We start from the raw sequence: 14,929 nt of genomic DNA, 5'->3' as shown, positions 1-14,929 counted from the left end.
AGTTCTCGTCGAGCTCTACATCCTATCGCGAGACTTCACGTGGCCCCTCCCATCCCCGTCCTCGGCTCTTCTTGGCATGTGTTAGCATTAGCGGTTAGCATTGAAAGATGGCAGCGGAGAAGCAGATCGAGCCCAAACTTTCCCTGTCGGACGAAAACAAGGAAAACTCTCGGGATGGAAACCTGGGTCTAGAGAGTATCCTTGACGCTCGTGATACTAACATTTGTTTGGTTTTTAGAGACTCGTTTGAAGCTTCGCTGAGGCTTAGCTTCGTTAGCTTCGCTGTTAGGCTACGTGTCATAGAGAGAAGCTAAGAAGCTACAGCAGCTAAAGTCTCATTATAAGCATTTTAATGTGTTTAAACTTCTGCTAACTCACGCCACGCGGTGTGTTGCAGTGAAAACTAGTCGTTGCTGTTGATATTCCAGCTCCAGGTTGTGTCTTTAACGCAGGAAACCAGTTTTACAGATTATCAAAGAGTCTCAGCAGCAACATGGACTCAGACACGGAGACTATCAGAGATACAGGTGAGATTTTAATGATCAGGTAAATGTCATTTATCAAGAAGAAGACTCTACATAAACTGTTACTATAATCAGAGATGCAGGTGAGAATTTAATCATCAGGTAAATGTCATTTATCAAGAAGAAGACTCTACATAAACTGTTACTATAAACAGAGATACAGGTGAGAATTTAATCATCAGGTGAATGTCATTTATCAAGAGGAAAACTCAACATAAACTGTTACTTTAATCAGAGATGCAGGTGAAACTACAACTATAAACTACAGTCTAGTTCTACTCTGACATATTGTTTTCATACGTTTGTTGATGTTAAATGTGTGATGTTGGTGTAAAAACTCAAGTCTCTGGTTTAGTTGTGTTGACTTTTGTGTCACCATATGGTTCAGCGAACTCTTCACCGACACGTCGAGCTGTGACATCAAACAAAATACATGTTTACTTTTCTAGAATTCAATAAGTTGAGTCTTAATCGCTTCAGTTTTCAGATGATCTGATCAATACATTTTTGATGTTTTTATTGATCAATCCAGTCCATTCAGAGACGACCCTGTACTTTCATAATAAGAATCCATCATGGCAGAAGTATTTATGTAGTTTGAATCATGAATGAGATGATTCGTATCAAAACAATACTTTAAATACTCCCTACATTGTCGTTATAAGAGAAAATAAATATTACAATGTTAACACTGCAGTTTCCTTGTAGAGAGTATTTCATCTTCTGCCTTAAGGGTATTTATTTAAAGCTCCAAGTTTATGTTCCCTGAATGGTTTATGAAGGCACAGAAGAAAACCTTCAGGTTTACAAGTCTCTCGCTGAATATGGATGATTTATCTTCTCCTTAAAGACGTCGTGTGTCTGAAAACTTGTGTTTTCTCAGGGGTTACTGCTCCCGTCGCCTGCGCCGACTACGGAAGACTCTGGGCTTCAAGATGGGAAACCGGCACAAATATACCGGCAAGAAAATAACTCAAGATATTCTCACCGACAGCAGGCAAGTCGTGATGCAAATGTTTACGCTAAATGTATTTTTTTAATGAATAAAGTGGAGGTTCTGTGACTGTGATGCAGAGACATTTATCGACGGCCAGATGATGTGTTTTTGACTGAAGCTGCTGTCAGGCCAAGAAAGAGCTTTATTATGAGGGGAAAAGATAATAATAAGTCAATATGGAAGGAATAAAATGTTGTCAGTAGCAACTCAACAATTGTATGATTGTATCTCGTTGTTACACATTTTTAAAATGTATTTTGAGGGGCAAGAAATGGTTACAAAAAGGACAAATGAAAAGATAAATTCAGCCTTAAACTAGTGATTTCAAGGGTTGCACTCGTGATGTGAAAGATGTTGTGAGTGATTCTACGTCAGGATCAACGAGCTGTCGTCCCTCCAGGTATCTCCTGCTGGTGCTGATGGAGGCGGAGCGGGCCTGGAGCTACGCCATGCAGCTGAAGCAAGAGGCAAACACTGAGCCTCGCAAGCGTTTCCATCTGCTGGCTCGGCTCAGGAAAGCAGCCAAGCACGGCGAGAAGCTGGAGAAGCTGTGCGAGAGCCCCAGAGTCGACGCCAAGACCAAGCTGGAGGCTCAGGTACCACCTTAGGGGTTCATCAGTGCATCTCTTTATTGTTGAGATTATTTAACTAAAATCTAATGTTAATGTTTAACTCCCTCAGGTCTGTGTTTGTACTTCACTACTACTTATTGTTGCTCTGCAACTTGTACTGTCGTATTAAAGTTTTAAATAATAATAAACATATTTTATATTTAATCTTGTATGTATTTAAGTTTTAAATCATAATAAAACAATAGTATTAACTTTATATCTAATCTGTTCTCTATGTTTCCACTGCTGTGACATGTTTATGAACAAGTATGTTTCCAGGCCTACAGGTCGTATCTCACAGGGATGGTAGAGTTCGAGCTGCAGGAATGGAAAAAAGCGATGGAAGCTTTTAACAAGTGCAAGTAAGTTCTCCTTGTTTAACATTTAATCTTATTTATTTTCCTTTTATCGCATTATAATGGTTGTAAACGTGTATTTTTGTCTCACAACTGGTGTTTGCATCTTTTTTCTCGTCGACCAGAACCATCTACGAGAAGCTGGCCTGTGCCTTCACCGAGGACCTGCTGGTTCTGTACCGTCAGCGCGTCGACGAGATCTCTCCGAACATCCGCTACTGTGCTTATAACATCGGTCAGTTTTACATGTGCTTATAATATCAGTCAGTTTTACATGTGCTTATAATATCGGTCAGTTTTACATGTGCTTATAATATCAGTCAGTTTTACATGTGCTTATAATATCGGTCAGTTTTACATGTGATTATAATATCGGTCAGTTTTACATGTGCTTATAACATCGGTCAGTTTTACATGTGCTTATAATATCGGTCAGTTTTACATGTGCTTATAATATCAGTCAGTTTTACATGTGCTTATAATATCGGTCAGTTTTACATGTGCTTATAACATCGGTCAGTTTTACATGTGCTTATAATATCGGTCAGTTTTACATGTGCTTATAATATCAGTCAGTTTTACATGTGATTATAATATCAGTCAGTTTTACATGTGATTATAATATCGGTCAGTTTTACATGTGATTATAACATCGGTCAGTTTTACATGTGATTATAACATCGGTCAGTTTTACATGTGATTATAATATCGGTCAGTTTTACATGTGATTATAATATCGGTCAGTTTTACATGTGATTATAACATCGGTCAGTTTTACATGTGCTTATAATATCGGTCAGTTGTACATGTGCTTATAATATCAGTCAGTTTTACATGTGCTTATAACATCGGTCAGTTTTACATGTGCTTATAACATCGGTCAGTTTTACATGTGCTTATAATATCGGTCAGTTGTACATGTGATTATAACATCGGTCAGTTTTACATGTGCTTATAACATCGGTCAGTTTTACATGTGCTTATAATATCGGTCAGTTGTACATGTGATTATAACATCGGTCAGTTTTACATGTGCTTATAATATCGGTCAGTTGTACATGTGATTATAACATTGGTCAGTTTTACATGTGCTTATAATATCGGTCAGTTGTACATGTGCTTATAACATCGGTCAGTTTTACATGTGCTTATAATATCGGTCAGTTTTACATGTGCTTATAACATCGGTCAGTTTTACATGTGATTAGAATATCGGTCAGTTTTACATGTGCTTATAATATCGGTCAGTTTTACATGTGCTTATAATATCGGTCAGTTTTACATGTGATTAGAATATCGGTCAGTTTTACATGTGCTTATAATATCGGTCAGTTTTACATGTGCTTATAATATCGGTCAGTTTTACATGTGCTTATAATATCGGTCAGTTTTACATGTGCTTAAATATCGGTCAGTTTTACATGTGCTTATAATATCGGTCAGTTTTACATGTGCTTATAATATCGGTCAGTTTTACATGTGCTTAAATATCGGTCAGTTTTACATGTGCTTATAATATCGGTCAGTTTTACATGTGCTTATAATATCGGTCAGTTTTACATGTGCTTAAATATCGGTCAGTTTTACATGTGATTAGAATATCGGTCAGTTTTACATGTGCTTATAACATCGGTCAGTTTTACATGTGATTAGAATATCGGTCAGTTTTACATGTGCTTATAATATCGGTCAGTTTTACATGTGCTTATAATATCGGTCAGTTTTACATGTGCTTAAATATCGGTCAGTTTTACATGTGCTTATAATATCGGTCAGTTTTACATGTGATTAGAATATCGGTCAGTTTTACATGTGCTTATAATATCGGTCAGTTTTACATGTGCTTATAATATCGGTCAGTTTTACATGTGCTTATAATATCGGTCAGTTTTACATGTGCTTATAATATCGGTCAGTTTTACATGTGATTATAATATCGGTCAGTTTTACATGTGCTTATAATATCGGTCAGTTTTACATGTGCTTATAATATCGGTCAGTTTTACATGTGATTATAACATCGGTCAGTTTGAACCTATGATCTCATGTTATTTACTCACTAGAAGAAGAAGAAGCTGCTCTTGTGTTGACCTGTTATTCACAATAGTCACTTCAATATGGAACGAAGGAGAGAGACGTTAACATGAATTTTATCATCATCCTCAACCTTCTCCTCCTCCTCCTCCTTCTCCTCCTCATCCTTCTCCTCCTCTTCATCTTCCTCTTCCTCCTTCTTCTCATCATCCTCAACTTCATCCTCCCCCTCATCCTCATCCTTCTTCTCCTCATCCTCCTCCTTCTCCTTCTCCACCTCCTCTTCCTTCTCATTCTCCCCCTCATCCTCCTCCTTCTTCTCCTCCTCCTTGCCCTCATCCTTCTCCTCCTCGCCCTCATCCTTCTTCTCCTCCTCCTTCTCCACCTCCTCTTCCTTCTCATTCTCCCCCTCATCCTTCTTCTCCTCATCCTTCTCCACCTCCTCTTCCTTCTCATTCTCCCCCTCATCCTCCTCCTTCTTCTCCTCCTCCTCTCATCCTTCTCCTCCTCGCCCTCATCCTTCTTCTCCTCCTCCTTCTCCACCTCACCCTCATCCTTCTTCTCCTCATCCTTCTCCTTCTCCACCTCCTCTTCCTTCTCATTCTCCTCCTCATCCTCCTCCTTCTCCACCTCCCCTTCCTTCTCATTCTCCTCCTCATCCTCCTCCTTCTCCCCATCCTCTCTCGCCCTCATCCTTCTTCTTCTCCTCCTCTTCCGCCTCCTTCTTCTTCATTCATTTATTTTAGTAGCAGCATGTGAACGATGCTCAGATCTTGCTCTGGTTTGACTCGTGGTTCAGGTTCAGTTCTTCTGTCGTTCATCTCCTGCTGAAGGTCTCGAGGTGTAAAGTTGTGATGTTTCTTCTTGTGATTCCTCACCACAGATGCACGTCGTACTGTATTTCTCCAGAGTTAACCTTCTTTTAATGGTGTGACTCTTGTTGTCCTCAACATGAACCTCCAGGCGACCAGAACGCCATCAACGACCTGATGCAGATGAGGCTGGCCGGAGGAGGAGGAGGCATGATGGCCGAGAAGCTGGAGGTGATGAAGCCACTCTCTGAACGTCCACGACTCTCCTGAACTCTTGAACTAACCTTCTTCGTCCTCCAGACCCTGATCACTCAGGCCAGGACCAAGCAAGCTGCCACCATGAGTGAGGTGGAGTGGAGAGGACGCCTGGTGCCCGTCAAGAACGACAAGGCCCGAGTCTTCCTGCTGGGACTGGAGGACAACGAGGCTGCCATCGCTCAGGTCAGTGGCTCAGAAGGTTGATTCACGATCGATGAGAGGTCGATAAGAGGTCGATGAGAGGTCGATGAGAGGTCGATGAGAGGTCGATAAGAGGTCGATAAGAGGTCGATAAGAGGTCGATAAGAGGTCGATAAGAGGTCGATAAGACGTCGATAAGACGTCGATAAGACGTCGATAAGAGGTCGATAAGAGGTCGATAAGAGGTCGATAAGAGGTCGATAAGAGATCGATAAGACGTCGATAAGAGGTCGATAAGACGTCGATAAGAGGTCGATAAGACGTCGATGAGAGGTCGATGAGAGGTCGATGAGAGATCGATGAGAGGTCGATGAGAGGTCGATGAGAGGTCGATGAGAGATCGATGAGAGGTCGATGAGAGGTCGATGAGAGGTCGATGAGAGGTCGATGAGAGGTCGATGAGAGGTCGATGAGAGGTCGATGAGAGTTCATAGAGAACATAAGATAAATGGTGTGTGTTCTTGAAACTACATGACTTTCTATCACATGTTTTTACATCATTTCTATCAGATGTTTTACTTTTTTTCCCTCATGCATCTGATCATAATACTATTACTACTTATATTTATACTACCAATTCTACTACTACTTTTACATTTCTACACCTGCTAATTTTACTACTAATTCAACTTCTTGTACTTTAACTACTACTTCTACTACTAATTATTTTACTAATTACACTACTACTTATACTATTACTACTTCCACTACTACTTCTACTTCTAATACTATTACTAATTACACTACTACTTATACTATTACTACTTCCACTACTATTTCTACTACTAATACTATTACTAATTACACTTCTACTTCTACTACTAATTATTTTACTAATTACACTACTACTTATACTATTACTACTTCTACTACTACTACTACTTTTACTACTTCTACTTCTACCACTACTACTACTACTTTTACTAATTACACTACTATTTCTACTACTAATACTATTACTAATTACACTTCTACTTCTACTACTAATTATTTTACTAATTACACTACTACTTATACTATTACTACTTCTACTACTACTACTACTTTTACTACTTCTACTTCTACCACTACTACTACTACTTTTACTAATTACACTACTACTTCCACTACTACTACTACTACTACTTCCACTACTACTAATACTATTACTAATTACACTACTACTTTTACATTTCTACTTCTTCTACTTTTACTACTAATTCCACTTCTTCTACTTTAACTATAAAAACTACTTCTACTTCCACAATTGAATTTTACATCATTTCCATCAGACGTGTTACTTTCTTTCCTCAAGCATCTGATCGTAAACAAATTATGAAGCGAAATATCGTCACAGAATCGACTGTTTTGATCGACGCGCGTCCGATTCAACAGAATAAAACTCTCCCGTCTGAACCTGTTGCTGTGAGTCCAGGGGTCACTGTCATCATGTGACCTCCACTTATTAATGGATCTGATCCACTTACTAATGGATCAGATCCACTTACTAATGGATCAGATCCACTTACTAATGGATCAGATCCACTTACTAATGGATCAGATCCACTTACTATGGATCAGATCCACTTACTAATGGATCAGATCCACTTACTAATGGATCAGATCCACTTACTATGGATCAGATCCACTTACTAATGGATCAGATCCACTTACTAATGGATCAGATCCACTTACTAATGGATCAGATCCACAGACTAATGGATCAGATCCACTTACTAATGGATCAGATCCACAGACTAATGGATCAGATCCACTTACTAATGGATCAGATCCACTTACTAATGGATCAGATCCACTTAATATGGATCAGATCCACTTACTAATGGATCAGATCCACTTACTAATGGATCAGAGCCACTTACTAATGGATCAGATCCACTTACTAATGGATCAGATCCACTTACTAATGGATCAGATCCACTTACTAATGGATCAGATCCACTTACTAATGGATCAGATCCACTTACTATGGATCAGATCCACTTACTAATGGATCAGATCCACTTACTAATGGATCAGATCCACAGACTAATGGATCAGATCCACTTACTAATGGATCAGATCCACTTAATATGGATCAGATCCACTTACTAATGGATCAGATCCACTTACTAATGGATCAGAGCCACTTACTAATGGATCAGAGCCACTTACTAATGGATCAGAGCTACTTACTAATGGATCAGATCCACTTACTAATGGATCAGATCCACAGACTAATGGATCAGATCCACAGACTAATGGATCAGATCCACTTACTAATGGATCAGATCCACAGACTAATGGATCAGATCCACTTACTAATGGATCAGATCCACTTACTAATGTATCAGATCCACAGACTAATGGATCAGATCCACTTACTAATGGATCAGATCCACAGACTAATGGATCAGATCACCTTACTAATGGATCAGATCACCTTACTAATGGATCAGATCCACAGACTAATGGATCAGATCCACTCAGGGGCCCTGATCCTCCACCAGGGGGCGTCACACTGTAACTGTCAGGAAATGGAAAAGTTTGGTCGTCTTCAGTGGGTGGTTCTCTGAGGGTTTTAATTTGCTGGTGCCACGTGTCGCTCCTCCCGGGCCTGTAACCGGGCCTGTACCCGGAGGTTGTGCACACCCAGAGGTGCCGCCCGTCATCACGCCCTCAGCCACTCACGTCTCTGGCATGCCGTCTTATCGCACAACTGCATTCTGGGCATTTCTACACAAAGGGCGTCGCCGCACCCACGCCTCACTTCCACGTATGTTGGATCCTCTTCACGTGGGGTCACTTCAGTGTCGGATGGTGTCGAAGCTCCAGCTCGTCTCACCTCCGCTCGTTACACAATTGTCACACAATCGTTACACAATTGTCGCCCTAATGACTTTCTTTCTGACGAGAGTCTCGAACGAGTGGAACCGGCTCTGCAGGTCTTTACCAGGGTGTTGGTTCTGGGCCGGTATCACAAGCCCTCTGGAGGGACGTCAGAAGTTTGTTTCTAGTGAAATTTCTTTGTAACATTCCAACACTTTTGTGCGTCCTAAAGAATCGTCGTTGTCGTCGTTCTTATGTGCGTCTGAAATGATTTAATACTGTGACCGACGACATGTTTATCAACGGACAAAATAATCTTCTGGGTTATGTTCTAGCTTTCCTCTTTTTTTACCTTTTTCCTCGTGTGAATGCTGGGAAACAGTCACACAATTAAGATCCTGTTTTCTTCTGACCTCAACTTTGTTCCACATCTCCTCCCACAAATTTGAACCGTTCAAATCGGATACAATTTGTGGGAGGAGATGTGGTTCAAACAGTTATCAATTCAGCTCGTTTCCGAAATGCAGGCTATGTTCTATCTTTCTTTTATCTCTTCCACTCTTTGTTTTATTCCTCTTTTTCTACCCCATTCATTTCAATGGGGACATTCTTCAACTCGTGTTTCAACTCCTTCCACTTTGACCTACTCATACTTTTACTACAACTTCCACTTCTACTTTAAATACTAATTCCACTACTACTTCTACTAGTATTATTGCTACTTCTTTTACTACTAATTCCACTTCTACTGTAACTACTACTTCCACTACAACTTCTACTACTAATACTATTATTAATTCCACTACTACCTTTATATTTCTACTACTTCTACTTTTACTACTAATTCCACGACTACTTTAACTACTTCTACTAATACTACTACTTATTTCACTGCTACTTTTAATGTTCTACTACTTCTACTTTAACTAATTCCACTACTACTTCTACTAATACTACTGCTTATTCCACTACTACTTTTAATGTTCTACTACTTCTACTTTAAATACTAATTCCACTACTACTACTACATTAACTACTAATACTAATTCTACTACTACTACATTAACTACTAATACTAATTCCACTACTACTTCCACAGCACAGCAGGCTCAGCATTCATACTGTATTTTCATTAGTGGGTTGTTTTATTTTTCACAATAAAAAGATGATTCATTTGCTTCAGCAGATGAAGAAAATAAAAGTATTAAGTCATAGGAATGTTTTCTAAATAATCTTGATGCTGATTCTTCCTCGCGTCGCCTCCTAGTATTTACGTTCTTCACGTCGAGATGTTTTGATAAGAAGCTGCCGAGCGAAGGGAGTGTTTGGATGAGAGAGTGAGGAGTGAGACACACATGTGTCACAAGTATTGGACCCTCTGACGCTCCAGGAATGACATGTTGCTGATCCACATACTTCACCTCGAGGCCACATTCTTCTCTGTAGATCCTCTTGTGAGTCGACTGTCACTTCTGCTGGTGTGTCTGAGTTCAGCTTTGACATCTGACAACATCCTTCCTGATTTAAGGTGTTTAGGTTTGAGGGGATTAAGTTATTATCATTGAAATGATACAGAAAGTGTTTTTATCGATCATTTTTCACTTCTGTCTGTTCTTCCTGAGGAAGATGGTTATTTTGTTATTGAGTGAATGCTGAAGGCAGTTATTGAGTGAATGCTGAAGGCAGTTATTGAGTGAATGCTGAAGGCAGTTATTGAGTGAATGCTGAAGGCAGTTATTGAGTGAATGCTGAAGGCAGTTATTGAGTGAATGCTGAAGGCAGTTATAGTGTTAATGCTGAAGGCTCCACTGATGCTCTTCTGACCTCAACTTTGTTCCACGTCTCCTCCTACAACTTTTATCCGATTTGAACTTTTCAAACTTTTATCAATTCATCTCGTTCCGTCATTCAGGCCATTGTCCTATCTTTCTTTTATTCCTCTTTTTCTACTTTTTTTCCCCCATTCACTTGAATGGAAAGAGCTTCAACTCATGTTTCAACTCCTTCCACTTTGACCTTCACATACTTTCATCAACTCACACCTGGAAACTTCATTCAACTTTAAAAACACTGTTGTCTACTTACTACTACTTATACTACTACTTCTGCTACTTCTACTTTTTCTACTACTGCTACTTTTTCTTCTTCTACTACTTTTACCACTATTACTTTTACTACTAATTCTTCTAATTCTACTCGTACTTTTACAATTAATTAAGTGACGTCATGTCTCCGTGTCTTCAGGCGGCCAACGAGGAGACCAAGGAGCATCTGTACGAGACTCTTCTGGCCGAGTGCAGAGACACCATCCAGTCGGTGAAGGAGGAGCTGAAGAGCGAGACTGTAGGTATCTCTGGACGCTCCTTCAGGGTCGTGGTCTTCATCAGGTTCTCGTTTGTCGCGACAGAAGCAGCGAGAGCGCAGCGTGGAGGGCGACAACGCCAAAGTGTCCAACGTGCAGTTCCTGCACAGGTTTGTAGATTGACCCTCGTTTGACCCTCCTGTCGTCTCCGGGTCAAGATGACCCGCCACTGCTTATGTACTTTATGAACTGGAGGGTTGTCTTCTCAGCTACCTGACCTACATCAAGCTGTGCACCCTGGTGAAGAGGAACGAGAGCATGGCTCACACTCTGCAGGCCAAACTCAAGGAGCCCGAGACCGACGAGAGCAAGAGAGGACCTCGACCACAGGACCTGATCCGCCTCTATGACATCATCCTGCAGGTCTCAACCTCTTGACTGTTGTTTCAACTGGAATACAACTATTTTCAACTGGAATCCAACAATATTCAACTATAATCCAACAATTTTCAACTATAATCCAACAATTTTCAACTATAATCCAACAATTTTCAACTATAATCAAACAATTTTCAACTATAATCCAACAATTTTCAACTATAAACAAACAATTTTCAACTATAATCAAACAATTTAAACTATAATCCAACAATTTTCAACTATAATCCAACAATTTTCAACTATAATCAAACAATTTTCAACTATAATCAAACAATTTTCAACTATAATCAAACAATTTAAACTATAATCCAACAATTTTCAACTATAATCCAACAATTTTCAACTGTAATCCAACAATTTTCAACTATAATCCAACAATTTTCAACTATATTCTCAGAGTCTGGCTGAGCTGGCAGTGCTTCAGGGTCTGGAGGACGACCACACCTTCCAGAAGGAGGTTTCTCTCAAGACTCTGGTCTACAAAGCCTACAGGTAGGCGTTGGAATCACATGGTGGTCAGCAGGGGTTTGACATGTTCCTGCTGGTCTCAGGTGTTTCTTCATCGCCCAGTCGTACGTGCTGGTGAAGAAGTGGAGTGAAGCTCTGGTGCTGTACGAGCGAGTCCTCAAGTACGCTAAAGAAGTTCAGTCCAAGAACTTCAACAACAGCCTCAAGGTTTGTTAGTAACTGTGTAATCATAGTTAGATTCTCTAGAACAGCTTCATGTATAAATGAATGAAAATGAACCGTTGACCTTGAATGTTTGTCTTCAGGATCTTCCAGACGTGCAGGAGCTCATTGCTGAAGTCAATGCTGAGAAATACTCTCTTCAAGCTGCTGCGATCTTAGGTGAGAGGTTTTCTTTCATGTAATGTTCGAACTGCATGATGGATCTTTTTTCTTCTGTTGGTGTAGATACTGAGGAGATGACGGAGGTTCCTGCACCACAGCAGGTGAAGGACAACCGGGTAAGATCCACAACTATTTAACTGTAATCCAACCATTTAAACTGTAATCAAACTATTTTCAACTATAATCCAACAAGTTTCAACTATAATCAAACAATTTTTAACTATAATCAAACAATTTTTAACTATAATCAAACAATTTTTAACTATAATCCAATTACAATTTTAATTGTAATCCAACAATTTTCTACTGTAATCCAACCATTTTCTACTGTAATCAAACTATTTTCGACTGTAATCCAACCATTTTCAACTATAATCAAACAATTTTTAACTATAATCAAACATTTTTTAACTATAATCCAACCATTTTTAATTGTAATCCAACAATTTTCTACTGTTATCCAACAATTTTCTACTGTAATCCAACAATTTTCAACTATAATCCAACAATTTTCTACTGTAATCCAACTATTTTCAACTATAATCCAACAATTTTCTACTATAATCCAACAATTTTCTACTATGATCCAACAATTTTCTACTGTAATCCAACAATTTTCTACTGTAATCCAACAATTTTCTACTATAATCCAACAATTTTCTACTATAATCCAACAATTTTCTACTGTAATCCAACAATTTTCTACTGTAATCAAACAATTTTCTACTATAATCCAACAATTTTCTACTATAATCCAACAATTTTCTACTATAATCCAACAATTTTCTACTATAATCCAACCATTTTCTACTGTAATCCAACCATTTTCAACTGTAATCAAACACGTCAAACTATGTCTCTGTTCATGTGATCTATCTTCACTAGAAGAACAAAGTACAAATCAATTGTCTTCTCTCTCAAGCCTCTGTGCGATCGCCTGGAGAACTTCCACCTGGACTCGACCCTGATCGGGAAGAAGCCAAACCTGGTCCGGTTCCCTCCAGACTTCCAGCCCATCCCATGCAAGCCCCTCTTCTTCGACCTGGCCTTGAACCACGCCGCCTTCCCGCCGCTGGACGAGCGCGTGGAGCAGAAGGGCAAGGGAGGTCTGACCGGGTACATCAAGGGCATCTTCGGCTTCGGCAGCTAAACCGGGATCTCAACCCTCAACCCTCCTTGAAAACGATCGTTAGTGCCTGTGACGCAAGACCACGGTTCTCGAGAGTCCGGAGGAGAAGGAGGACGAGGCTCTGTGGTGCCATCTCTAGGAACCTATACATGACCTTCGCCCTCATTGTTTTAATCTATGGGTGGATTAATTTAAAGTCCTCAGTAGTTAGTTTTCTGTTTGTCTTTTGTCCTGAGAAACCAAGTCAAGAATCAAGAGTTTGAACCAAATCACGTGTTTATGTTTAGATGAATCCACCTGAAGATCATGATCCACCTGAAGATCATGAAGACACGGGTTTAGATGAATCCACCTGAAGATCATGATCCACCTGAAGATCATGAAGACACGGGTTTAGATGAATCCACCTGAAGATAATGATCCACCTGAAGATCATGAAGACACGGGTTTAGATGAATCCACCTGAAGATAATGATCCACCTGAAGATCATGAAGACACAGGTTCAGATGAATCCACCTGAAGATCATGAAGAGACAGGTTCAGATGAATCCACCTGAAGATAATGATCCACCTGAAGATCATGAAGACACAGGTTCAGATGAATCCACCTGAAGATCATGATCCACCTGAAGATCATGAAGACACAGGTTTAGATGAATCAACCTGAAGATCATGACGACACAGGTTCAGATGAATCCACCTGAAGATCATGAAGACACAGGTTCAGATGAATCCACCTGAAGATCATGAAGACACAGGTTCAGATGAATCCACCTGAAGATCATGAAGACACAGGTTCAGATGAATCCACCTGAAGATCATGAAGACACAGGTTCAGATGAATCCACCTGAAGATCATGATCCACCTGAAGATCATGAAGACACAGGTTCAGATGAATCCACCTGAAGATCATGAAGACACAGGTTCAGATGAATCCACCTGAAGATCATGATCCACCTGAAGATCCTCAAACGTTCCTTCATTGAAAAATCAACTCGTATCATCGATTGTCAACAAATCATGTTTTTCTGTTCAATTATTAAAACTATTTTCACCAAATCTTTGTGTTTATTTGATATTTCTGCTGATTTATGTTTTGTTGGACCTGAAGAAGAACTTGTCGGAAGTGTCTGTCATTGTGTGTGTGTGTGTGTGTGTGTGTGTGTGTGTATATGTGTGTGTCTGCCGAGGGTGTGTAGCATGCCTGAGCAGGGTGTGTTGTCTCGGTTACTCAGTGAAATAATAGTGTCTACACAGGTGTGACATTATTGATGCCTTTAAAAATGAAAGATGGTTAACATTTTATTGATACATTTTAAAATGATAGAACTTTATTGATACAACTTTTTAAACGTTTTTTTAACTAAACTAAACCCTCAAAAGTTACTTTTTCATCAAATAAACAGTTGTTTATATTTAATCTCCAGTTGATAGTTTGTTGAACATGTCACAGAAAAACAAAACGTCAATAATAGTTTTAGATAATTAAACGTATTTATATTTAACCGGCAGTCATTTGTAAAAACTTTATTGACATTAATTCAAGAAGTTATTTAGTGAAAAGAAACAAAACTCGCTTTATTTGTTGTTTTTTCTTGTTCG

General features: G+C 39.5%; 1 protein-coding gene across 2 annotated transcripts; it reads left to right on the top strand.

Annotated features, from left to right (window-relative positions):
* The first annotated feature begins 69 nt into the window (after positions 1-69).
* srp68 (signal recognition particle 68) lies at positions 70-14,386 on the top strand. Of its 2 annotated transcripts, none has more exons than XM_087787313.1 (16): positions 70-195; positions 461-527; positions 1,408-1,521; positions 1,922-2,117; positions 2,412-2,494; positions 2,614-2,723; positions 5,486-5,565; positions 5,635-5,775; positions 10,846-10,944; positions 11,012-11,073; positions 11,173-11,326; positions 11,742-11,836; positions 11,896-12,019; positions 12,118-12,193; positions 12,260-12,312; positions 13,119-14,386. In XM_087787313.1, the coding sequence occupies exons 1-16, from the start codon at positions 108-110 to the stop codon at positions 13,344-13,346; spliced, it is 1,770 nt and encodes a 589-aa protein (XP_087643439.1). In that variant the 5' UTR covers positions 70-107; the 3' UTR covers positions 13,347-14,386. The 2 variants fall into 2 exon arrangements, with proteins under 2 accessions (XP_087643439.1, XP_087643431.1); XM_087787305.1 differs by having other exon boundaries at positions 11,009-11,073.
* The last annotated feature ends 543 nt before the right edge of the window (positions 14,387-14,929 follow it).

This window comes from Callionymus lyra, chromosome 1 (assembly GCF_982586985.1).
Source record: "Callionymus lyra chromosome 1, fCalLyr1.hap1.1, whole genome shotgun sequence".
Taxonomy (NCBI): domain Eukaryota; kingdom Metazoa; phylum Chordata; class Actinopteri; order Syngnathiformes; family Callionymidae; genus Callionymus; species Callionymus lyra.
This window is presented reverse-complemented; position numbering and strand designations above follow the sequence as displayed.